Raw genomic sequence first — 25,265 nt, forward strand, 5'->3', positions numbered from 1 at the left:
GATTTCAAAAACCGATCAACACATGACGATCAACGATTGGACAAAATGTATGGTCAAACGTACGGAGGTACTTGGAAGCAAAAGGAAGCGAAGCACAAGAATTGGAGACAGGATGATCTCCATTCTCCATAATGGAGAGTCAGGGCCTATATTGTTTTATGCTATTTTACCTTAAAGAGGGTATTTAGGTCCTACCTAATACTCTTGATCATGTGCTAAGAACAATTAAGTAGGGTTGGTTCGATGACTATGAGGATGATGATCGATCTATGACTTGTTATTAATAACGAGTAGAAGTTGTATGATGATGATTAGTAGGACTTGTTATTATGATGATGCATGATGCGAGCATGAGGAGTTATTATATATCAGTGGGTGAAATGAACATGGATTAGATTGAAGTGAAGGCAACACGTGGTGCATGTCGAAAGTAGTACTAATCCAAACTTGATCAAGTTAGGATTAGTATTACTTTCGACATGCATCACATGTTGCCTTCACTTCAATCTAAACCATGTTTAGGCATAGCTGTAGCGCTAGTAAACCAAGCACGGAGATAAGAGATGGCACTTCTCTCTATTACACTACTAGGAAAAACCTTATACACAGAATCTTACCAGTAGCGCGTGTTAAAATGAGGTGCTACTGCTAATTAGCAGTAGCGCGTTGACATAAAGGGCGCTACTGCTATCCACTTAGCAGTAGCGCGGCAGGAACAAAACGCGCTACTACTATAATTGCGAGACCGTTGCCGACATGCTAGGTATAGTAGCAGCGCCCTTCTACAAACCGCGCTACTGCTATAAAATTAGTAGCATCGCACTTTTAGTGTAGGGTGCTACTGCTAAGTTTAAACTTGTCCACAGGACGGGCCCAGCTTAGCAGTAGCGGGTTTGTTAGGAGCGTGCTACTGCTACGGACTTTAGCAGCAGCGCGTTTTCTTTTCCCACGCTACTGCTAAAGCTATTTTGACCTAACCCCCCGCGCGGGCTTCCCTCCTCTGCTTCCTCCCCCAATTCCCCACTCTCTCTTCTCCCCTCGTCGCCTCTGCCAGAGCCCCTGCCCTCGCCCTCGCCGGAGCCCCTGCCCTCGACGTCGCCGCGCGCCAGTGCCTCCTCCTCCTCGACCTTGCCGGAGCCCCTGCCCTCGCTCTCCGCCGCCGTCTCCCTCGACCCGCCTCGCTGCCGTCTCCCCCGACCCCGCCTCGCCGCCGTCTCCCCCGACCCCGCCTCGCCGCGCCTCGGTGCCACCGTCTCCCCCAACCCCATCTCTTTTTTTATGTTTTTCACTGTAGTTTTTTACTATTGTATAATGTAGTTTTTTTAATGTTTTTAGTAAGTGTTTAAAATAATTAGTAAGTAAATTAATAAACTAGTTGAACTAGTTTAGTTTTAGTAAGAACTAGTTGAATTAATACAACTAATGTATTTTTAGTAAGAAAATTAATATAACTAGTTGAACTAGTTTATTTTTAGAAAGAACTAGTTTATTTCTATTTATAGTAAGTTTATATTTAGTAAGAACTAGTTGAATTAATAGAACTAGTTGAACATGTCACATTTGTTGTTATTTTTTTAGTTTAAGCAATTATTCCCGCATCGACGTCGATACCCGTCGTTCGCTGCGGTTTTATTTGTATTAGTGATGTTATATGTATGATATTATTCGGGATGTATTAGTGATAACTTATAGGGTTTTTGTTTTTGCAGAAATCAAGGAGCCCCTCCATCATCCCCGCCGTCGTCCCCATCACCGACCCCCTCCGACCTCGAGGTGAGACCAGCCAAACATGTATATCTTGTGTTGCTCAAATAGGATATGTGGTTGCCCAAGTGGCCGGTCATGTTCAGGTTATACCTTCGAGTGGCCTATGTTTTGCCGGAGTGTTGATTAATTTCCGTTCCGGCAAATTTCAGGCGCCCGATATGTCATGTTTTAGCAAAGGTCATGCCGGAATTATCCGTGAATTTTGGCATGACTTGTGCTAGAATATGTAGGAAATATCGAGTGGCCTGGATTTTCTAGAAAGATATTTAAACGATATTTCTGATTGACTTTAAGTCTATCGAGGCCGAAGAATCCCAACTGTTGTCGTGGGGGTCGTTTCTCCTTCTTCTCCGGGTGCTAGACAATTTGGTGTAATGCACTAGGGGAAGGAGGAGTAACGACCATCACCGACGGTCGCAAATGTCAGAGAGGAATCAGTGAGGGAGCTTCTCTTTTGTTCCCGTGTGCTAGACAATTTGGTGTAATGCACTCGGGTACGAAAGGAGGAGCTACCATCACCGACGGTCGAATATATATACCACGTGAGCTGAGAGTTTTCAAGAAAAGACTCGACAGACCGGTAGTCAACCCGTGATGAATAATAATATTCTAATTTATTTTTTGTGTACATATATTTAATTGTACAAGTTTAATCTTTGAATTATGAACATAGGAAATGTCGTACTCGGACGACGAAAGTCTCCCGGGGGAGTGCGACTGGTGCCACGATGACCGAGGTATGTGCGACAGGTTCCTTGACCTGGACGAAGATCGGCGCTTCAGCATTAAGCTCGAGGAGACCTTCGATGTTGAAACGGTACGCAACGAAGACAAGTGGCTTTTTCGTAATTAAGCACGACTTCAACTATTTTAACGTGTACTTTTCATCTTTTGCAATTCGACTAGCTTATCCCATGTTATGCAATACGCTATGTCTTGGAGAGGATGAGTTTTGAAGACCATGAAAGTATGGAAATGAAGAAAATTCACCTAAGGACCCATCATGGTATGGATTCTGAGAGTGTAACCCATTTTGGTTGCAAGAATTGGGAAGCACTTTACGAGATGTATGGTTTTTATGAGGGTATGCTTGTCACCATGGATCTTGATGATCCTGACACCGCCGAAGACAATTTGGACATTTGGGTCCTTGTTGATACGCTTCCAATTCTTCCCCTATGTGAGCTTCTCAAACATAGTTATTAAGTAATTTATATTGTTTATTTCAAAATAGTTGACACCTTATTTCCATTGATAGCTTGCTTTCATTCTTCAAAGAATGTGCGGAAGATGGTAGACAGAACCAACTACACCGAAGGCTCTGAGTTAACTTATCAGGAGAAAAGTCATCTGGTCGCATATTGTACTGATCTTGAGAATTACAATGCCTTTTATCGAACTCCTCCAAATTATGGTGAATATGTGCCACTAGTGCACGTGTTGAACCACTATAACTTCCATGGAGATATCCTGGTAAGATTTTTTACTATTACAACATCCGTGCATCTTTTGCATACTTCTAAAACTAAACTACATTGCTAACTACGAAGTTGTTACTATGTTTTTCAACAGAAAATCCCGATGGATTGTGTGCCTCATTTGATGTATCAGAATGGTCGCCTTGATGTTTTGAACATACAGCCAGGTCATCCTACGAATCTCACCTGTCCATATCGGATTTCCAAAACCGGTGAACACATGGTAATCAAAGAATGGAAAAAATGTATGGACAGTCGTAAGGAGGTTCTTGGAAGCAAGATTGTGCGAAAGGCAAGAATTGAAGACAGGATAATCTCCATTCTCCATAATGGAGAGTCAGGGGCTATCTTGTTTTATGCTATTTTACCTAGGAGAATGTAGTAGGTCCTAGCTAATACTCATGATCATGTGATAAGGTAGTAGGTCCTAAGATAATGTAGTAGGTCCTATGAGGTACAATATGTTTATGAGAGCTGATGATAATGAGTAGTTGTGATTATGTCTAGTGACCAACTTGTATGTGATGTCTTATTGATGAAAACGATGATCATGAGGAGGTGTTATATGACAATGATGTATTATGATGATAAGTTGTTAATGATATGATGATGATGATGATGATGATATATTATATCATTGGGTGAAAGAACCGCGGATTAGTTTCAAGTGGATGTCCATCCACTTGAAACTAGTCCACGGTTCTTTCTCCCAGTGATGTAATAACTCATTATGATGTAAAATCATTCTCTAAATTGTTGCGGTATGAAAACTTGTATAAAGGTGTATGAATACAACATGAAATAAAAAAATACGGAATAATTGTAGTAGCGCGTTCTAGGAGAAGTGCTACTACTAATTACCAGTAGCGCTCATAGTACAAAGCGCTGCTACTAAGTCGATATAGCAGTAGCGCGATCCGACCCACGCTACTGCTAATCTTTAGCTGTAGCGCCTTACTAGTAGCGCCGCACCCCGCGCTACTGATAGGCTTTAAACACGTGCTACTGCTAGGGTTTTCCCTAGTAGTGTTAGCTAGCTAACACCCTAAATTAACCCCCCAAAACCCCCAAAACCCACCCCCTTTCAAAAAAACCTCAGCTCCTGCCAGCTGCTGACGCGTGGATGCCTTTTGGTCCCGGTTGGTGGTGCTACCAACCGGGACCAAAGGCCCTCCTGCCTGGGCTCGCCGCAGCGGCCACGTGGAGGCCCATCTGTCCCGGTTGGTGTAAGAACCGGGACTAAAGGTATAGGGCTTTAGTACCGACCCTTTAGTCCCGGTTCCTCAATCGGGACAAATGGGCTTCACGAACCGGGACAAATGGCCCTTTTTCTACTAGTGTATGTGCATCTTCGTTTATTGCCCCTGCCAACTAAACTACGTATCCACAAATATATAGGGCAAGGAGTTGCCCATTGACTACTAGAAAGTTAGCTGAAACAATAGAGTAAGTTGCGCATATAGCTGGTAAGGTAGGTGGGGCATGGTATGACATTAGTGAAAAACTATATCATCCAGAAATAGGGAAGGGGAGGGTTGCATATCGACTATTCGGTAGTTGTCCGAGGTAGTAGACTAGTTGCACATCACTAAAAAATAATTGTCATGGTTGCTAGGTTGCAAATCTCATAAGAATTTCGATCATGCAGCCTCAAAAATGATTTTGAAAAAATGTGCACCATGTTGTACTAAAATTGCACGATGTGGTAACATAGTTGCATATAGTACCAAAGTTGGCATAAAAAATTCGTCAAAACGTATTCATGTAGGATCTAGTTTCAGAGATCTCGTCGTGATGATTCCAACGGTGAAAATGGATCTGAATGCCGACACATGGTTTGAAGAGAGATCACGTTGAACAACCACATCATCATCCAATACAACCACCTTTTTTAGATCCTTGAATATTTCAGGAATAAAGATATGTGAATGGCTGAACAATGACAAGTACTCTATTCTTGTCTGCTCAGTGGGCCGCTCGGTGCTCCTGATGAGAACACGAAACTCCTCAGGCAAATACTCTCGCGTACTAAACTTTGGTAGCTTCTCTAAAAACGGGCCGAACCTATATACTCGCTGGAATTATATGGGTTCGTCCCTTTTACAGGGTTTGCTAGAGATGCTCTAACCGTTCAAAACAAACTCATGGAAGAGTTGGAGCGCCCGATGACAGCCCCGGCGTCAACGCAAACAAGAATCCCAGCCTCGATCGGGAATTGGGCAAAATGGTCGGTAATTAGACCCAAGCGCCTGTTGCTAGGAGAAATGCTACATTTACGCGCTCATTCCTACCGAATGGAGTTACGGGCTGAGTTGGGAAACCGTGATTGGAATTAGGAGAGGGTGGGTCCCGCACTTAAAATCAAGGGAAGAGACTGGTGGAGAGGAGTCCGTAAGTGGTATCCGTGGAGATTTTGCCCGTAAGTCAAGCCGCGTGCTCCGTTGTGTGAGGGTATAGTTACTCGGTCAGGAGATCAAGGCCATCTTAATGTTGTTACTTACTGACTTTTTGTGAGGTACTCCCTGATAAGTTAACGAACACATTAAAATACGTCTATATACATTCAAATTAAAGAAAAAGTCAAAACATTTTATAATAGTAAACGGAGGGAGTATTTAACTTTGTGTTGATGCCTATCTTTTTTTAAAACTTGTTATACGTAACACTAGCATTTATAGCACAAGGGGCAGTTTGGATATGAGAAAAAGCTGTCCTTTGCAACTAGGGAACTGTTGTCTCCGAACTATCGATGTAACTAAGTAAAAGAATTGTGTGCACAAGCGAAACTCATTTCTTGCATTTTAATTGATTCGTACCGATGAATAATTTCCATCGATCAAGAATCGATTGTTGTACACTAAAACGACGCCTTGCAAGCACACATTGCTTTGATATGTACTACTCCCTCTATAAATTTTATAAGAGGGAGTAGCTTTTAGTACTCGATAGTTATTTATTTATTTTTGACGGGTAGTACTCGATAGTTATTAATACGGCATGAGTGCAAGTATTCCACTTCTTAATTAAACTGTATGTAGGAAATGTGCAGCGATGATTTGAGAATTTACCGCCCACAGTGCAATGTGCACGGTTTGCATAAACATAGAAGCTCTAATGTACTCCAATTCGTAATTAAAATCAGTTATTCCCTTCATCCCATAATATAAGAGCGTTTTTGACACTACATTAGTGTAAAAAATGCTCTTATATTATGGGACGGAGGGAGTATTTACCACAATCTTATAATTAGTTGATATGCCTTTGATACTTTTTTGTGTATGAATTATCTATCAAAACACACATCTATTCCTCGGGCACAAAACAAAAAGATTGACATCAAAGAAAAAATTAAATGCTTTATTTGCTCTCATTCTTTTTTTTGAGGGAAGGCCATCATGGCTAGCTTTAACAAAAATTAAACAGGGATTACATCGTGCACAAGGTTTGGAACTAGGCAGCCCGGAGGCTTCCCCATCCAACAACTAGAAATCTTATTATTTGCTCCCATCCTTGAATTATCTATAAATGGCATATTAACTGGTGAGTTTTTTATGACACCATTATCCGTGAATCTGAATGGTATAGCTACTACTTTTTCCCATGCGCAACCTTGAATTATCCCCCGGGGGTGGGCTGGCTCTCTCATCTATATTAACCAATCACAAGCTGATAAAATAATTCTCTTCGTAAAGCCCTATAACTTATTTATACGTGTAGCATTACTGGTAACGTCCTTATAAGCGCGGAGGAACAAATAAAGCGACAAACCTTCCAAAATGTGTAAAAATTGTCATCATCTCAACATCCTATTCCTATGTTGTTGCTATTATTGTGTCGAGGGGTCTAGGACATGGCCGGCGAAGACGACGGCGCCGGTCCCTTCCTCCACAATGAAGTAGGCGAACGGATGATCGGCGACGAAATCCACCGGTGGCGGCAGCCTCAGCCTGGCCGCGCACCCAATGAACATCTGACACATGGTTAAGGCCGCGGCCTCGGTGCCTTCCTCGTTCACCTCGATGACCGCTTTGTGGACGACCTCGCTCAGGACCAGCGGGAGGCCCGAGCGGTCGTCCTCCGTCATGTCGGACAGGTCGGGCGCCTCGCTGAACGGCAGGCCGAGGCCCAGCTTATTGAGGACGCCGACGATGCTGTCATGGAAGGAGAGCTTGAACTTGGGCACCCGGAACTCACCGACGTCCACCTTCTGAGTAGGCAGGTGCTCGTGCAAGAAGCCCGGCCGGGAAGCAATCGCGTCGAGCAGGCTGCGCAGGCCGTCGTCGGCGTCCGGGAGGAAGATGCACATGGAGAACTGTGTGGGGCTGGAGCTGGAGCTGGGCAAGCCGGCGAGACGGGAAGATGCGTTGGGCTGGCGAGCAGCATGAGAGAATCGATCAGGATGGCCGAGCGGGGCACGGTTAGGGAAGAACGGGGCGGGCTTCGTGGGATCACGGTGAAAGATTTCGGTGCGTCTGTCTTGCGTGCTCGCGTCGTCTCTGGGATGGAGCGGCGGGCGCGCACGCGCGTCCCCCATCTCGTACTTAAGCTTGAGCACCTTGAACCCGGCGTGCACAGCCACGAACTGCATCTTCCAGCTCTGCATGAAGGGCACGTCGATGGGGCCGCCGGCCCGGCGGAACGGCGCGTCGGCGATGTGCCTCTTTTCAAAGGGCTTCTCCCACTTGCCCTTGAAGTAGACGGCGTTACCGAGCACGACGCGGGTGAGCGGGCTCACCGAACCCTTGCCGAGGACGGAGTCGATCAGGTCGTTGGTGGCGCGCGCTGCCCACGCGTTGATCAGCTGGCGCGAACCCTCGGGGTCGCCGCGGAAGTCCACGGTGGAGGCCTCGGCACCGTACGCGCCGTCCACGACGGCCCTGCGGAACCCGGGCTTGAGCGGGCACGCCATGTCTGGGGACCAATTAGTTAACGAGACTCCTTCGGGAGCCTCGCAACAACCAGCGCCACTTGGGCGCGCTCTCAGCCATTCGCCACGTGTCGCGCTCTGGACGTTTCCTTCAGATTTTTTTTCGCACGCGTTTTCGGCTTTTTAAACAGGTTTTTTCGACGTTTTGGTTTTCCCCCGGTCTTCCTTAGAGTTTCGACCAAAAAAAATTACGCGAAAAAACGCGTTTACTTTTTTTTCTTTTGTGAAAAGTCACTTTTTTCTTTCGCGAGAGGCACGGTTGTGCTTTAGCGAGAGTCACGGCCGTGTCTTTTGGAAACAAAAAAACGCGTTTTCTGTTTTTTTTTCTTTCGCGAGAGTCACGGTTTTATTTCCGCGAGAGGCACGGTTGTGCTTTCGTGGGAGTCACGGCCGTGCCTCTCGGAAAGGGAAAAACAAAATTCGTTTTCTGTTTTTTTTCGCGAGAGTCACGGTTTTGCTTCTGTGGGAGGCACGGTTGTGCTTTTGCGAGAGTCACGGCCGTGCCTTTCGGAAAGCGGAAAAAATACGCGTTTTCTGTTTTTTTTTCTTTCACGAGAGTCACGGTTTTGCTTTTGCCAGAGGCACGGTTGTACTTTCGCGAGAGTCACGGGCGTGCCTATTTCGGAAAGGGAAAAAACGCGTTTTTTGTTTTTTTTTCTTTCCACAAGAGTCACGGTTTTGCTTCCACGAGAGGTACGGTTGTGATTTCGCGAAAGGCACGGGCGTGCCTTTTTCAAAAAGGGAAAAAAACCGTGCTCCCGGTTTGATTTTTTCGTCCGGTTCTTTTCGTCCGCTTTTTTTCGTGAAAAAAAGTTCGTCAAAACCTATCAACATGGATCTAGTTTTAAAGATCTTGACGCGAGGAATCCAATAGTAAAAACGGTTTGAGATTTGGACGCACGGTTTAAGAGATAAAACGTTTTGAATAAACGAATCTAGAAAAAAAGAAAAACTCCCAGGTTGTGACAAGTGGCGCTACATGTGCGTCACTTGTCATGACCTGGGAAGATGGAGTGTTCTTTGCAACGAGTACTCCTTAATTAGTGATTTCGCCATGTCGCTCCAGACGCCGCACGCGAACGCCACGCGCGGGCCGCCGGAGCCCGACCGGTCCTGCAGCCAGGGGCGGGCCCACGTTGGTCCAGCAGGTAGCCCATGACACCGGGTAAAAATCTATTTTACCTTACACATACAGAGCCCACGAAGACTGGGACACCCCTAAATTTGTTGCTGGGACACCCCGTACAGAGACCAAAAGGCCACAACTAGCTAACTAGGCCCCAGACCGCCCAGCGGGAAGGCCCAGTACATATATCGATCGATCAGGATCGATTCATCAATACGTTGCCTATCTCCTCGCCTTTTCCGTTGTTCGTCTACTCGCCGCTTCGCGTCGTGCCCCTGTACGCCGTGCTCGCAGTCGCCCCTATCGCTAGATCGCCCCAATTCGCCCAATCAGTGAAGAAAGAAAGAATAGGTATGCTGCATCAGACCCAATTTGGTGTGTGTCTGCCTCTATTGCAATTTGCAAATTCTGTTACAATTCTTGTTTTGTTTCCCTAACCCTAGGAAATTAGGGCTACGGGATAAGACTAGAAATTATGATCGTGTTGGCTATTGGACTGTTTGGCTATTGTAGTGGTCAGTGGAGAACAAAATGTCAGTATTGCAATACTCTAGGAGACTAGGACGGCTGGAAGCAGCGGCAAAGTGATACTGATGCAGTAATTGATCGCTTTGAGGCCATGAAAGAAAATAAGAAACCATTTTAGAAAGGTAATTGTTGTAACTTACTTATTACACTTATCGCAAAAAACTTATTACACAGCTGTAATTAATATGTTGCTAAGTGGTTTTGTTTCTTTTGATTTGAACAGGATCAGGATCTAGTGTTGCATTTTCTCATCATCACTTATACTTTATTCATAATTTGAACACTTTGATTCTCCTTTACTGTGTAATTTCCTACAATCAGCTAGTATTTCAAGTGAACTCTTTATTTTGCACCTTTGGTAATCATATTTACGATCATATCGTATTCTAGGTATATTTTATTGTTAACTGTGTTACTTTTATCTATATTATGACTTGATATCCACATATATGTGATAGACATGGGACCCCGGGTCATTTTTGTCCTGGGTCCGCCCGCGTCCCCTGCCGCGCGCACGACGAACGCGTCGAGCTTGCCACGGGACGGCGCGCCAAGGAAGCGGAGGATCTCGTCCAGGGTGGCGCCGCGGGCGCCGGCCGCAACGCGCGCTAGCGCGGTGTAGATGGACAGTGACGAGAAGACCAGGTTGTTGTTTGCGTGCTTGTCGGCCAGGGCCCGCGCGAGGCCGGCGGATAGCGCCGCCAGCCCCTCGGAGCCGGAGTCGCCGCCGGCAGGCTGCGGCTGATGCCTCCTCGTCGGCCCGGCTCCTTGGAAGTCCATCATATTGTATCGAATCGATAGAGGGTTTAGAATCGCTGACGGATCTGATTACTTTGCTTCGGTTGCTGTTTACGAGTTGCTAATATAAGGGTTTGGGGGTTTGGAGTATTTGTATTGCAGAGTTTTTTTTTTTGAGAAAGCATTGCAGAGTTGAGCCAATGCGTGATCGTTACCCGTTCTTGCGAGAAGCAAGGGATGTCGTGAACGGTGGGAGGTCAAAGAAAGAGAATTGACCTCTGAATACAGTGATCCTATGGCCCGGTCGGTAAACTATTCCCGAGAGAGGAGAAGCAGAAACATCAATCTGTATTTTCGTATCATATTCCAGCAGCTCCAACGTGGCCCCTTGTTTTTACTATAATTTGATATAGTGAATCCAGTAATGCAGACAACCCTTTTGAAAGCGCTTTTAAAGCACCTGACTCTCAAAAAGAGCTGGAGGTTTTGCGCTCCTCTACTCTAGTCGTCCTCTTCTATTTCGGGCAGTAGCTTAGCCCGTTCCGGGAATCTGGGACGGAGGACTCGTAATATCTCTATAGATCTGGCAAAAGCGAAAGACCCCTAACGTCAGGGGCTGACCACTGAGCTCACTCAGGCCCCGCTGGGCGGGCCACACTAAGACCAAAATGGGTTTTTTGATTGGATTGGGAATTCCCTCTTTTTTAATCCTTTTCTACTTTTTCTTTTCTATATCTCTAACCCACGCTACTCAGCAAGGGTGAAAGAATGACAAAGAGACTGACATCACAGAGGATGGGAAGGACCCAATCGCCTGCCTCTTTCTTGGTCCACCCCCAGCTTCACCAATAGCATAGACTCTATCAGTCGAAGAGATCAGCAGGTACGAGGATAACAGAGACAGAGATAAAGGCTTCGTCAGCAGAGACGAGAGCGGGGCCCTTCCGTAAATATCCCATTTCAAAAATCGAAACAATCGGGACTTTTCGGAGATTGGATGCAGTTACTAATTCATGATCTGGCATGTACAGAATGAAAACTTCATTCTTGATTCTACGAGAATTTTTATGAAAGCGTTTCATTTGCTTCTCTCCTGCGAGACACGACTCAACTACTTTTTACAATTGACAGGGTAGCCCGGCCCTAGCCCATTGAGTGCTCTACCTCGGGCCATCGACATCATACGCTCTACTGAAAAGCACTCGACGAGGCCTCTACGACAGAAGAGATTCTTCCCCGTTTCTGCCCGGACGATTCCATCAAATAAATAAAAATAAAAGTGAAGAGGAAAACGCTGTCATATTCTTATCTTTGGGATAGGAGCAGCCAAATCGCTACCCGCTAAATCCAAATGTGCTTAGCCGCTATTTAAGCCGTCAAAAGGGGAATCCAGGCTCTATATATCCATATCTCGTATTTATTTTCTCGTAGTTCCTAGGCCAAATCTGAGGCTGCGGATGTCACATATATATGTGATGCATCCTCGTCTGCTTACCAGATAATGAGCTATTTCCAGGATCTAGCAGTGCGTACTAACTTTTGACGGGTTGATGGTGAGGATCAAGTATATGACCTATATTCCTCACTATTAGAGGACTTCAAAGAGGAGATTCCATCATCAGTATCGACAGGCCTAGTTCTTTTCCTTTGCTTATGCAGGGCAAGAATTTGTCGAGTTCAATCAGTACAATAAGAAATCCTAAGTATTTTTTTGGTCAGGCGACACCCAGATTTGAACTGGGGATAAAGGATTTGACCGAACAGTGCTAAGCAAAGAAAAACACTCTTATTTCTATGCTCGATTCAATCTCTACTCATCTGCTTTTAGTTCTACTTTCTGTATACGAAGTCCGAGCTTTTCGAGCTGCTCAGTTCTCGCTATGTCATTTCTTACCAACTCGGGTGGGTTCTCACACCAAAGTTCCTTTGTTTCGGGCAAGCCCAATTACAAACAAAAGAGAAGGTCGGTCCCGTACTCAAACCAAATCAGAAGGGCGGTACTCACTCGGATGGAAGAATCCCAGGTCGGTCCCATACCCGGGTTCCTGATTTCGGTATCTGAATCTTCCTGAATTCAAGTAGAGAATACCAGGGCTTTCTTCTTCTTTGATTTTCCTTGTCGGGTAAGTTCCAACCCGCACGAAAGGCGTAACGATCTGGGCACTGTCTCTCCTGGGTTCTATACCCGATTCAACACTAGAGCATGCAGCCGATCCTGGATACATAACTATATAAAGTGTGCAGTTTTGGATCTTTATTGGTAGCCAGTCTTTCTGTTCAGGAGCTCCTTCAGCGCCCGGGGATAGACGTTGGACTGGAGTCGGCTCAACATGAAATCAAGCATGGTGCGATAGTCTTCTTCACGGAGCTCCTCTCCGTTCTTCAGAGTAATATCACGCAATGTGCTCCCTCTCTCCTCCCTCCTTGGAGCTCGTCCATTCGTTGGGTGATCCCTTGCTCTCACGTTCGAGTGTTTGCTCGTCGTTTAGGCCGGTGAGTTACATTTTTGCTCATTGCAGTCGCCTCCGGGGTTCTTCGTGATCGTTACGTTTACGTTCTCAAATTTGTATCGTCTCGGCCTGGGTTTCCTGTTAGATTTCCTTTGGACGCCGATAACTGCCACACGTGTGGCACAATAGACACCCGACCACACGACCATGTGTGGCATGTACAGCAGCAGCCCACACGACTCTGTGTGGGCGACATTAAACTGCCCACACGTGTGGCAGGAGGAGCACCCTACCACACGACTCTATATTTATTTATTTTTTTGAGACAACCACACGACTCTATGTCAACGTACACTTTCGGTGCGGGATCGATCCCAGACCAAACGATTCCTGTTGGCCCAACATGACGCTGAACCAGCCAGCCCAACAACAACAAAAACACGTGCAGCCCAGTTACCTATTGCTTCACTAAAACAAGCCAAAAAACATAACCAGAACCGTGTGTATATAAAAATTAAAAACAATACAGTTGCCCTATAGTACATTACATACGTGCCAACAAAAACAATTTGACATGTGTCGGAAAAAAATTGCCATGGCAACAAGTTTGATAGAGTTGCCGTATACAAATGGTTTCTATTAAAAATTCTCATTGATCTAATTATGAAAATTATATGGTCTAAAAGTACAGGAATAGCCATGGTCTAAGTATTAAACAATGTCAAAGCAAAAACTGCAGATTGAATATACCTATAGTAAAAAAACAGGTTGAAATTTTGCTATGACATCTGCTATATGATGGCAAATTGTATGAATTTGCCATGGAAAATATTGTTGTTTCCCTAGCTAAAAACATGGCAAGTTTGCAGCGGGGGTGCATATCAACTTGTCATCACATAAAAATTCAAACAATGCCATGTTTTCAAAAAACAAAACAAAAATCATGGTCGTCATCACGGAGGACGACCTCCTGGTCGGCGTCTAGCCCGAGGGAGGAGCTACATTGCCATGGTCAAATAAAAAGTAACTTTTGCCATGTTGCAAAAGAAAAAGAACATTGCCATGATCCATAAACTACATTTGCCATGCTTGAACTTAGTTTTCCATGGTGCAAATAAAATTGCGATGGTATTAAACGAGAAACATGAGTAAATCTAATGTTGCCATAGTCCCGTTAAAGAAGAAAATTTGCCATGTTGCAAAAAAGGAAAGAAAATTCGCCATGGTCCTTAAAATTGGAAATTGCCATGCTCCAAAAATTGCATTTGCCATGGTACACACACTAAGTTTGCCATGGTCCTGTTTGAAAACAAAATTTGCAAGGTTGTAAAAGAAGGAAGAAAATTTACCATGCTCCATAAACTACCGTTGCCATGAAAGGTGCACTGAGATTGCCATGGTCCCGTTGAAAAAAATAAAATTTGCCATGTTGCAAAAAGAAAGAAAATTTTCCATGATCTATATAATAATAAAATTTCCATGCCCCATTAACTACATTTGCCATGATACATACACTAAGTTTGCCATGGTCCCATTCAAAAAAAATTGCCATGTTACAAAGGACAAAAATTTGCCATGCTCCATGAACTACCATTGCCATGAAAGAAAATTTGCCATGGTCCCGTTCAAAAACAGAAAATTTGTATGATGCATAGAATAAAAAATGCCATGATCCATAAACTATAATTCCCATGATGCATGCACTAAATTTTCCTTGGTCCCGTTCGAAAGAAAAATGCCATGTTGCAAAAAAAAAGAGAAGCCATTTGCCATGGTTCATATAATAAAATTGCCATGTTCCATAAACTACATTTGCCATGATCTATTAAACTAAAACGTCGTGGTCTAAACAAAAGTGATTTTTGGCCATGTTGCGAACAAAAGAAATTGCCATGCTCCGTAAACTACATTTTCCCGTGCTCCATGAAAGTAAATTGCCATGGTCCAAAAATATGAAGCAATTTTTCCATGTTGAAAAAGAAAAGAGAAAATTGCCATGGCAAAAGCATGTTCAAATTTTCCATGGTATTTACCAAACTTGTCATATTTTATGTGATTATTAAATTGCCATGTATGTGAAAACAACACAAAAAAGGATCAAATTTGCCATGGCAAAAAATGCATATTCAAATTTACCATGGCAAAAACTGCATATTTCAAATTTTCCATGGCAAAATGCGTATTCAAATTTGCCATGACAAAAAATGAATATTTCAAATTTGCCATGGCAAAAAATGCATATTTTAAATTTGCCATGGCAAATGTATGATCAAATTTGCCATGGAAAATGCATGTTCAGATTTGCCATGGTGTTTTACCAATATTTGCCATCTTTTAGTGTAATTAAATTGTTGTGTAGGCGAAACAACACAAAAAATTGATCAAATTTGCCATGGCAAAAAAATGCATAATCAAAATTTGTGGTTGGATATTTTTTTCAAATTTACCGTGCTTTCATAGAACAATTTGCCACAAATATGAAATGATAAGAAAAATGATGAAAAATTGCCATGGCAAATGCATGTTCAAATTTGCCATGGTATTTTGCCGTGGGATTTTTGTTATCAAAGCCATGGCAACTACTCGTAACAAATTATGCCCATGGTAACAAATTTTCATGGCAATTTCACTACATAACTTTGTGATCCCCTGGCTTCCTCTCACATGATGAAGTTGCTACAGAAAAAGCAAAGCTAGGAGGAAGCCAGGGGAATCTCTACTGACCAATGCACGTCGTTCCATACCCCTATCATCTCCAGGAGTTAACTACTAGCACACATCAGTCAGCAACAACGCTACAGAACATGGACCAAAATAGCAGTTAGCAGCAACAGTTAGCAAATGCAGAGCGCCAAATTTTGGGGGCAGTGCGACACTGATGGAGCAGAGCAGCCAACGGCTAGCGCTCCGGATGTATCTAGCAGGGGATGGACTCACCATGGAGGGCAGTGGCGCCAGCGGGAGGAGTGGGAGGAGGTTGGCCTGGCGTGGCGACGAGCAGCAGTAAGAGCGCGGCGGTAGCAGCGGCAGCTCGGGCTCACGGCAGGAGGCGATAGTCGTCGGGAGCACCGGCCGCTGCAGGGGGTGGAGCCGAGCCCAAATCGCTCGCGTAGTAGAAGCGTCGTCGGACCGCGCAGCCCCATGCGTGGCGGCCTCCTTGTCCTCGCCGGAATCGAACCCGCCGCCAAAACTGCTCGCGGCACCATCCTTCTGCTGTGCGCACGCACACCGCCGCCGCTGCCGCCACGCACGAAGATGAAGGGAGAGCGCCACTGCCGCGCATGGAGACGAAGGGGAGCCCCGCTGGTCGCCGCGAGCACCCGCCGCCCAGTTCCGTCGAGAGGGACCGTGGCGGCGGCGGAAGAAGAGCAGGCCCTTCCGATGATGGAGTAGCGCAGGCGCCGCGGGACCCGCACAGCAACCACCAACGCATGCCGCGGGACCTGCCGAACTCCTCCATGTGAGGCCGTCGCCGGAGTAGCAGAGCTCGTCGCGTGTGCGCACTCCTCCATCCGAGACCGTCGCGGGGCAGCGGAGCTCCCACGTCCCGTGGCCGCACTCCTCCATGTGAGGCCGCCGCGGGAGGTTGCAGCCGTCGAAGCGGGGACCGCCGTCGATGTGGGGTGGGGTGGGGGGCGGAGCTCCTTGGCGCGTGGCCGCCGTCGATGCGGGGGAAAGGCTCCACCACCGCCGCTCTTGCGAGTGGAGAGGTGTGGGACCATGAGGCGAGAGGATAAGGTGTGCTGGTCCAAGCAAAAACGTGGCTCGGCAGATGCATGAAGATTCGTGCGTGCAAAATCAATGACATCTAACTCGTTCGGGCCGAATTCTCAACCGCCACACGCGTTCGGGCAAGGGGCGTTTCGCCCACACAATACTGTTTGCTTAGGTGGCCTTTGACCCAGATGACAACTGCTGTAAAATTTGTGCAAATCAATCCAACGGCAACTACTGCGTGTGGGCGTGATGAGAAGTGCCACACGTGTGGGTGTTATCATTTGGGTTTCCTTTTCTTTTTTTATTTTCCTTCTTTGTATACTTTCTAAGGGTCTGTCTAAACTTCAGTCACATCTAAGTTGGGCATGTCTTTTTTTTAACAGTTTTGCTATAAGTATTGCACATCTAAGTCACATGTCATTGATTTTATGTTGAGATTCGTGTAGATATTTTCTTTTTCTTTTTCCTCTTTCTCTCTATGCTTAATTCACTCACTTAGATGTGCAATAACTAGAGCACATCTAGATGTGCCCTAGACACACCCTTTTTTTAATTGTTGTCATTGACTGAGCTTTGTTGTTACTGCACACAGTTTAGCCCCCTCAGCCAAAAGGGAAAACATTTATGGTCGGTAGATAATCGTGTCTCTAAAGACTAAACCCCTCGGCTTATATATGCACTCGGGTATCTAGGCTACATACATGGTCGATTGCCAATGCGCTTGCTATAGAGCTATCCTTGAAGAGCACACAAGTCTTCAAAGGTTTTCATCTTGATCGTGCTGAGGTTCACAGTTTCAATAATCCTCCCTTTTAGTGATCGGTGGGCCATAAGCCTAGCCCATGAACCACAGACCATATAAATTACTACCCCTTAATTCAGGACATCGTCACTCTAGAGCAATACAACTACCGCCACTCCGAGTGGTAATTGAACCTTAAAGGAATAAGATATGGTCAGGTCCCAAGCCAAAAATTCCTCCAACGCCTGAACATTTAGAGGGATCCTACCTCCCCCTGGGGCAGGAGGAGCACCTAGAGCACGTCATTCCCGAGCGCTCGGCGAGGGAGCAGGAGGAGGCTGACGCGCTCCGCCGCCGCGAGCTCGACTACGAGTGATTCTTCCTCGAGCAGGGTGTCGCGGCGCCGCAGGCGCACGCGTCCAAGGAGGCGGACCTGCGCGTCATGAAGGCGGAGCAGGCCAAGGTCTTCATCGACCTCAACTCCGACGAGGACTGAGCTCCTCCGGCTCCTCCGCCGTGTCGTCGACGCCACGAGCTCGTCGATTTTGGTAGGTAGGCTCGGGCCCGCAGATTCCCCCTCCAGTATGATCGATGTAGATGAACTACGTATGAACAACGTAGTATGTAGATGAACTAATGTATGATCAATGTCGTTGCAAGTTTCTCCCGCGAATGTTTTTTTTTTACAGTTTCATATACAGGGTCTGATCTGCAGCGCACGAATTTGTCCCACAAATCTCATCTGCAACAAACTGTAAACGCATTTTACAGGTCGGCATTATACGGGGTCTGCTAGAGATGCTCTTAGGCATCCACATGCTGCTTCTAGCGTTGGATACAGACTCTTAGGGGCTTAGCACAAAATACTTCTTTTCATTTGCTCAAGTGCCTACAGAAGCGTCCTCCCACTGGAGATGCCCTTAGAGAATCTCTAGCAGACCCCCCTATTCTGCGAAACTGTAAACGCAGTTTACAGTTCACGCGAGGGGGTCTATACGGGCTCAAAATCGTTGCGGCAGATCAGAAACGGTATCCAAAACCGTAAATTTTAAATAACATGTTTCGCGCGAGAAATTAAATGCAAAGTTCACTGGAGAATAGATCATTCATATAAAGGGGAAGTTCGTTCGTACCCAGCATAGATATATATACATAAAAAGCTCGCCGGAACTACGCCGGAGCTACGCTACTCTAGCACTAGACAAAACGGATATCACCGGAGCTCATGCGGTAGCTGACCAGAGCTCAGTCGGAGTCGGAGTAGTCGAGGTCGATGAAGATCTGCTCCTGCTCAGCGGCCTCGCGGCGCAACTCCTCCTTGCTCTCCTCCCACGCACTGCGCGCTAGCATCGCGGGCAAAATGGCATCCGCCTGCGCCGTGGGGAGGAAGTCCTTCGACTCGACGACGCCACCGGCACGTCTCACCGGCCCTGCCTCGGCCTCCGGCATCCTCTTCACCAGGGTGATAGACAAGCGCGAGCTGGACGCCCCGGAGGAGCTGCCGGTGCCAGAGAAGAGGCGCCCGCGCGCACGGTCGTACTCCTCCGTCTTGCGGCGGAGGAGCGACGGCGGGGGCGACCACCCGTGGTGTGTGTACCGCAAGGAGGCGCGCTTCCGCGCCCCGTCGGATCTGATGCGACGCGCCCGCTCGGGGTCCTCGTTGGCACGGCGGGCGGACTTGGCCATCGCGCGCGACAGATTGGAGGAGCGGGCGGCGGATTGGAGGCGCGGGCGGGGGATCTGAGGGACCGGCGGTGAGGAATTGGGGATTTTCGCGTCGGCGGAGGAATAGGGTTCGGCCCGTATCCAGCAGCTAAACCCACACTTGGGTTCGGGCCCGTATCCAGCAGCTAAACCCACACTTATACTGGTCAAGGGGGCGCGTTTCCAGGCCACCGCAAAAGTTTTACGGGCGGGGCTGCCTGAGTCTGTTCTGGCAGGAAAACGCCCAAAACAGTATAATCGCCGGGATTTTACAGTTCCGGCCATTTATACGGGGTCTGCTAGATGCTCTTAGAGCGCAGAGCCACTGATACACCTCTTGCGCTTAGCGAGCACACACACCAATTCAGACGCACAGGGCCACAATGGACACTGCGCCACTCGGGATCAAAAATGTCGAGATCTCAAAAAAGATGGCATTCCAGTGAGGAAGTATAGCAGACAATATACAGGTTATCCACAGAGGAGTCCATAGGATTTGGACAGCGATCTTTCACAGGAGCATAACTACCAAAAAATTAATCACCACGCTACAGCTAACAGCCAAAAAAATGAGATTACATGTGTGTGTGTGCCCTTATTGGCAGAAAGAGAAAAAATAATTTTGCATCCAAGATCTTACCAAACAATCTGGACAACGAGGCGGCTTGTTCACATCATCCTTTACCTGCTACATAAAAGAATCGCAAGATCCCGGAACCATCAATCAATCATGTTCAATGCAATGGACAGATGATGCTGTGTCTGCTCGATCCTGTCAACACCGGTAAGCCCATGGCAGCACCTCTTCTCCTATTCAACAGTGGCATATAGTTTGTCATGCGAGTTAGTGCACAGTGCAGCTCCTGGGAGCTACAGGCATCCACTCGAGAGGAGGCCAGTGGACGTCGCAAACTGTTGTCGATGGTTCTGATTTCAAGTGTGCTACGGATTTACATTGCACTCATCCATGAATCGATCTTCTCGAGTGAGGAACCTCCGCCAGTAATTCTTGTAGTCCAGTATGCCTAACTCGAGCCAAGGCTTCATATTGCCATTGTAGTGCAAAGCTGCAGAGCTCTGTGCAACCTCCGGATCAATTCCATAATCATATCCAAGTCCAGACAGAGTCGACCTCCCATCGAGGGGGTAGATGAGATTTTGAAAAGACAACAGGCTTAAAGAAAAGGCAGCTTCTCTCAGAGATACCTCGTCTTTTTTCTTGACCTGCAACACAACAACAGCAGAATAAATATTGTCCTAACCATATGAAGCACCATTGTTCGGTATTACACAGAAATTAATAAAATGATGATACTTGCCCAGTAACAAAAATGAATGCAGCATGCTACCTATTCCATGCTAGTAACTGATAATAAACTAAATTTCACACCGCATATAAACTGTCCAAATCTTCTTCCATGCCATTTTTTATGCGAGCCAAGTTTTTTATACACTGTAGTATGAAACCAAATAGAGAAGACTTATACCAACCTGTTTTAAGAGCAGCAGGTAATTCTCTGTTACTTTATGCTTCCTCCAATTATCCAAATTGATCACATTCACCCCAGACATCCATGCACATGATTTAGGATCATACTTTGTCTTACCCAGGAGATTTCTCATTTGACCCAGTCTTACACCACAAAATTCGACAGCACCATTTACCTTGTCCCCCATATCAAGTTTCCACAAGAAAGACAGATCACGTTGAACAACAACATCATCATCCAATACGACCACCTTTTTTAGATCCTTGAATATTTCAGGAATAAAGAAATGTGAATGGCTGAACAATGACAAGTACTCTATTCTTGTCTGCTCAGTGGGCCGCTCAGTGCTCCTGATGAGAACACGAAACTCCTCAGACAAATACAGCTCCCGCGTACTAAACTTTGGTAGCTTGTCTAAAATCATTTCTTCATAGTTTACGACATGGATAGGTGCCTTTTTGTATGAATTTCTGGCAAACCAGTATTTCATGCCATAGAAGTTTTGAGCATCAGTTAGGATATGAAAAACATTGTTTGCTGGCTCCTACAAGAACAATAAGAACATCAGCAATGCCCATAGCAGAAGATAACGGCAAACTAATAATTGTAAATATCACCCACATACCTTAGAATTGATAACTGTTGAGTTGATGACAACAGAAGTTGCAAGGACATTCTTAGATAGTATAACATAGTGCCTGTGGTTTGGGGTATTGAACTTGCGAGCCGGATAAACATCAGAATCCAATGAAGGGGATTTGAAATATTCCAATGTCAACCTCATAGAGAAACAGTGGTGAGTTTTTGGCAATGTCTGAGAACCAAGATTGTAGAGGAATGCACTCTGCTTCATATGAAAATGAGCTTCATCATCGGTCATATCAAGTATCTGCCGAAGCTTCCTGACAACATTGTGGCATTCCACAGTGCATGATTTCGCTTTTGCTATTGTGTGCTCCATCTGCTCTATCTTCTTGTTGATACTGAACGAAATAGCACAGTTGTCATTTGAATTATCAAAGTAGCAACTCATATATTGAAAACTGATAAACTATATGCAGGTTGGGTTTCTACTCCTTTTACAAAAACAACAAAATATTGTACGAGAAATTTACGGTCGAAGTTCAAATTTAGACAGGTAAATACTAAATACACTTTATTTTCAAACAGAGGGAATAACACTCTAATGTCCATTTCGGTCTGATGTGTGTTGCTAAGATATGGTACCATAACCTAGTCATTATAAACTGAAATTTAAGATTTACAACGGAATGAATGAAGAAAAGACAACAAAAGCATAGCCGTTAAAAATGTATTCTTACAAGGATGGTAGATCAGCATCAACAGAAGATGCACTGAGAACCCTCTCATGGTCTTGTATATTTTGCTTCATTTCCTGAGTAAGTGCCTCCTGACCTTGAAGTTTGGCAATGCTTGGATAGTATGAGCGGGCAACGAATAGTTGGTCTTTTAGCCTTTTCACTACTGAATCCTTCATAATTACTTTGTGTTCTGTTGACCAGAGGCAGTAGCTCCCAAATTCAAGCTGACAAGCCTTTAAATTTTCCACTTCATCTGGTTTCAGGTCTTTCTTTTGTTTCTTTATGTCCTTGCTAACTTCCTGAAAGCAATGCATGTGCGTTATAGCAAAACCACTGGACTCTGATTGATGCAAAGATAAGGTGAAGGATAAGAACATTGATTGGAAAATTAAGTACTATATACTCCGAAAGATACTGGGTTGCAGTACATTCAGCATTGTCTTAAGATTAGCTTACCTAAGTACAGTATCACATCAATCCACTAATATGGAACGCAATTATTTGAAAATATTGCATTGGGTGCCTAAGATCTTTTATGAGATTGAGCTGACAATCTAATATCTAAAAATTATATACTTGCTGCTACTGCTGTAGATAAGGGGAAGGATAAGAACATTGATTGGAAAATTAAGTACTATATACTCCGAAAGATACTGGGTTGCAGTACATTCGGCATTGTCTTAAGATTAGCTTACCTAAGTACACTATCACATCAATCCACTAATATGGAACGCAATTGTTTGAAAATATTGCATTGGGTGCCTAAGATCTTTTATGAGATTGAGCTGACAATCTAATATCTAAAAATTATATACTTGCTGCTACTGCTGTAGAAGCCCCCCCCCCCCCCCCCCCCAATTTTCATTTTGTTGACTAAACATGTCAAAACATAAGCAGAGCTTGAGCCCAGTTCTGAAAAATACAGTATATATTTGAATGCAGAAGGCGTACAATTGTTCTTTGAGTTGATCCCTTCACAGCCTTTGGCGGTTCAGTTCTTTGTACCGGAAGAACTGCATATGTCATCAATTACTGAGTCAGATGTAAAGCTAAACAAACAGCTGCACCATACAGGATAAAAGACCAATAAAGAAAGGACTGCAACCTACAAATAGCTTCCACGTAAAACAAAACATATAGACAGCTCGTCCAAAGAAAGGGAGGTTGTTCTCGAAACATCAACACTGGTTTGTTTGGAAATGTTTGGGTAGAATAAATTGCTTCTCGTATCTAAAGTAAACTACAAGACTGAGAGGTCAAAGAAACCCGAGATAGCACATGCACGTCATAGTCTGTTTGGAAATATTTGGGTGCTTCTACTTCCTCCGTTCCTAAATATAAGTCTTTTTAGAGATTCCAATAAGAACTGCATACGAATGCATATAGACATATTTTAGAGTGCAGATTCACTCATTTTGCTCAGTATGTAGTCCGTATTGAAATCTCTAAAAAGACTTATATTTAGGAACAGAGGGAAGAGTATGTAAAGTGAACTAGGAATTTTGAGGGAAGCAAGAGTGAGAGGCCAAAGAGAAATCGAGATAGCACATGCACGTTATAGTCTGTTTGGAAATATTTGGGTAGATAAATTGTTTCTTCTATGTAAAGTAAACTAGGAATTTTAAGGGAAGCTAGAGGTAGAGACCAAAGAAAAATCGAGATAGCACATGCACGTCTTAGGGCATATCACATTATCAGAAAGCTGGAGACCTAAGAGCACTGGTTTAAATCATGCCAGGCGGTATATTCGTGATGTACACTTTCCTCAAGTAGACCTCAAAGGCACAAACAGCAGGTTTTGCTAATAAGTATACCATGTTTATTTGCAATTGCATAGGCATACTTACATTCAGTAAATGATTTTCTAGCATTAGCAACACTTCCACTGATTCACTCCTATCTCAAAAGCTTAGACAAAAAACAAAATTAACTGGGCACCGGATTTTTTTCTGTTACTATGCGGTACCTTTTGGTTTAACACTAACAGCCAAAGGGGGGCGATCAATTTGCTTATGCTGCGGCGGCGGCACCCCACTGCTGCCATTCGAGATCTTCTTGGGTGCATCCTGAGAAGAAAAAAGAAAGTGTGAGGTAACGCAGATGCAAATTTGCCCATTCTTGAACTGCGCTGTCAAAATACTTTGTTATCCTTCATACTTCATAAACATGAAACAAAGTGCAAATCAAGTGCATTCCCCCTGGTGCTAAGGGTTACAAGCAGAGAACGGTATCTCCACAAAGCTAACACACAACAGACACTACACCAAAAAAAGGCTTGCCATTGCAGATCAGCCGTTCCACTGAGCGTCATATGCTTAATTCAGAGTAGAATCTTCACACCAAGAAGCACCATAAACGATGATGACTAGACATCACTAAGGTCGCCATCACGGAACCATACAAATCTACTACTACTACAAAAGAGTCGACATCGTGGATAAAAGGAGTATGGCAGCACAGCCATACCTGTACCGGTACTTTGACAGGGACTGGATCGACAGCGCCACCGCCACCACCGCCACCAATCGGCTCCACGGGATCGAATGAATGAAAGACGACCTCCTAAATCCATACAAAATAAGATAAATCAGCACGAATCGCCCACCGGCCCCGCTCCAACCGCAATAAAGGCGGAAATAAACAGTGCCACACCTGTCGGCGCCGCTCGTCCGTGGTCACGTAGCCTGCATCGCAAACCAGTGAAAAAGAGGCGGTTAATAATTCAGAGACCACGGAGGTGCCCAGCCCAGATCCACCGGGAGGCGCGCGCGCGCGCGCATCCGCGCCGCATTCGCCGAACCCCGAATCAGAGCGAGCGGGGGAGGGGAGGAGAGGGAGAGGGAGGGGGGCGGGTACCGGTGGGGGCGCGGTCGAAGATGAAGGCGAGGGGCACGAGCAGGGAGCAGAGGACGAGCGCGAGCAGCACCAGGCGCGGGCCCCTCCGCCTCTGCGGCGGCGTCGCCTTCATCGGCTCCGGTCCCCGGCGGCGCGTCTACTGGTCATCGCAGTGGGGGTCGGTGTGGTCGGTGCGGGCCAGCGGGGATGCTTCGAGTTGGGCGACGCGGTTGCGGGGATTTGATCGGAGCGGCGCGCGTGCGTGCGTGGGGGGGTTGGTTGCGCCAGGGGGGAGGGGGGGAGTGAAGCGAGTCGGGGACGAGGGGGTGCCAGGGTGATGTGGGTGGGTGGGCCGCCGTGCGTGCGGCACATGTGCCACATGGGCCTCGTGCCATCTCTTTGCCAAATTGCCAGCGAAGGTCCGCTCCGATTGAAACGGGT

General features: G+C 45.7%; 3 protein-coding genes and 1 long non-coding RNA gene across 5 annotated transcripts; 1 reads left to right on the plus strand and 3 right to left on the minus strand.

Annotated features, from left to right (window-relative positions):
* Positions 1–7,071: 7,071 nt before the first annotated feature.
* LOC123048687 (putative serpin-Z8) lies at positions 7,072–8,154 on the minus strand. Its single transcript, XM_044471732.1, has one exon. It carries the CDS (start codon positions 8,152–8,154, stop codon positions 7,072–7,074), a length of 1,083 nt encoding a protein of 360 aa, XP_044327667.1.
* Positions 8,155–9,519: 1,365 nt separating this feature from the next.
* On the plus strand, positions 9,520–10,698 carry LOC123048688 (uncharacterized). 2 transcript variants are annotated; one of them, XR_006423357.1, is made up of 3 exons: positions 9,520–9,649; positions 9,812–9,948; positions 10,285–10,698. It is a non-coding gene; the product is annotated as an uncharacterized lncRNA (long non-coding RNA). The 2 variants fall into 2 exon arrangements; XR_006423358.1 differs by lacking the exon at positions 10,285–10,698 and adding an exon at positions 10,050–10,244.
* A 4,902-nt stretch (positions 10,699–15,600) lies between these two features.
* On the minus strand, positions 15,601–16,766 carry LOC123051537 (uncharacterized). The gene is made up of 2 exons (XM_044474436.1): positions 15,952–16,766; positions 15,601–15,809 (listed from the first exon to the last, which is right to left on the minus strand). Exons 1-2 carry the CDS (start codon positions 16,579–16,581, stop codon positions 15,798–15,800), a joined length of 642 nt encoding a protein of 213 aa, XP_044330371.1. The 5' UTR covers positions 16,582–16,766; the 3' UTR covers positions 15,601–15,797.
* A 2,825-nt stretch (positions 16,767–19,591) lies between these two features.
* On the minus strand, positions 19,592–25,007 carry LOC123051538 (probable galacturonosyltransferase 7; the record flags this gene model as incomplete). Its single annotated transcript, XM_044474437.1, is given in 9 exon segments — positions 19,592–20,401; positions 20,669–21,211; positions 21,293–21,650; positions 21,990–22,288; positions 22,941–23,002; positions 23,956–24,055; positions 24,456–24,551; positions 24,642–24,673; positions 24,846–25,007. Coding segments are annotated over 9 exon segments (1,884 nt in total). The 3' UTR covers positions 19,592–20,119.
* Positions 25,008–25,265: the final 258 nt, after the last annotated feature.

Source organism: Triticum aestivum, chromosome 2D (assembly GCF_018294505.1).
Source record: "Triticum aestivum cultivar Chinese Spring chromosome 2D, IWGSC CS RefSeq v2.1, whole genome shotgun sequence".
Lineage (NCBI taxonomy): Eukaryota > Viridiplantae > Streptophyta > Magnoliopsida > Poales > Poaceae > Triticum > Triticum aestivum.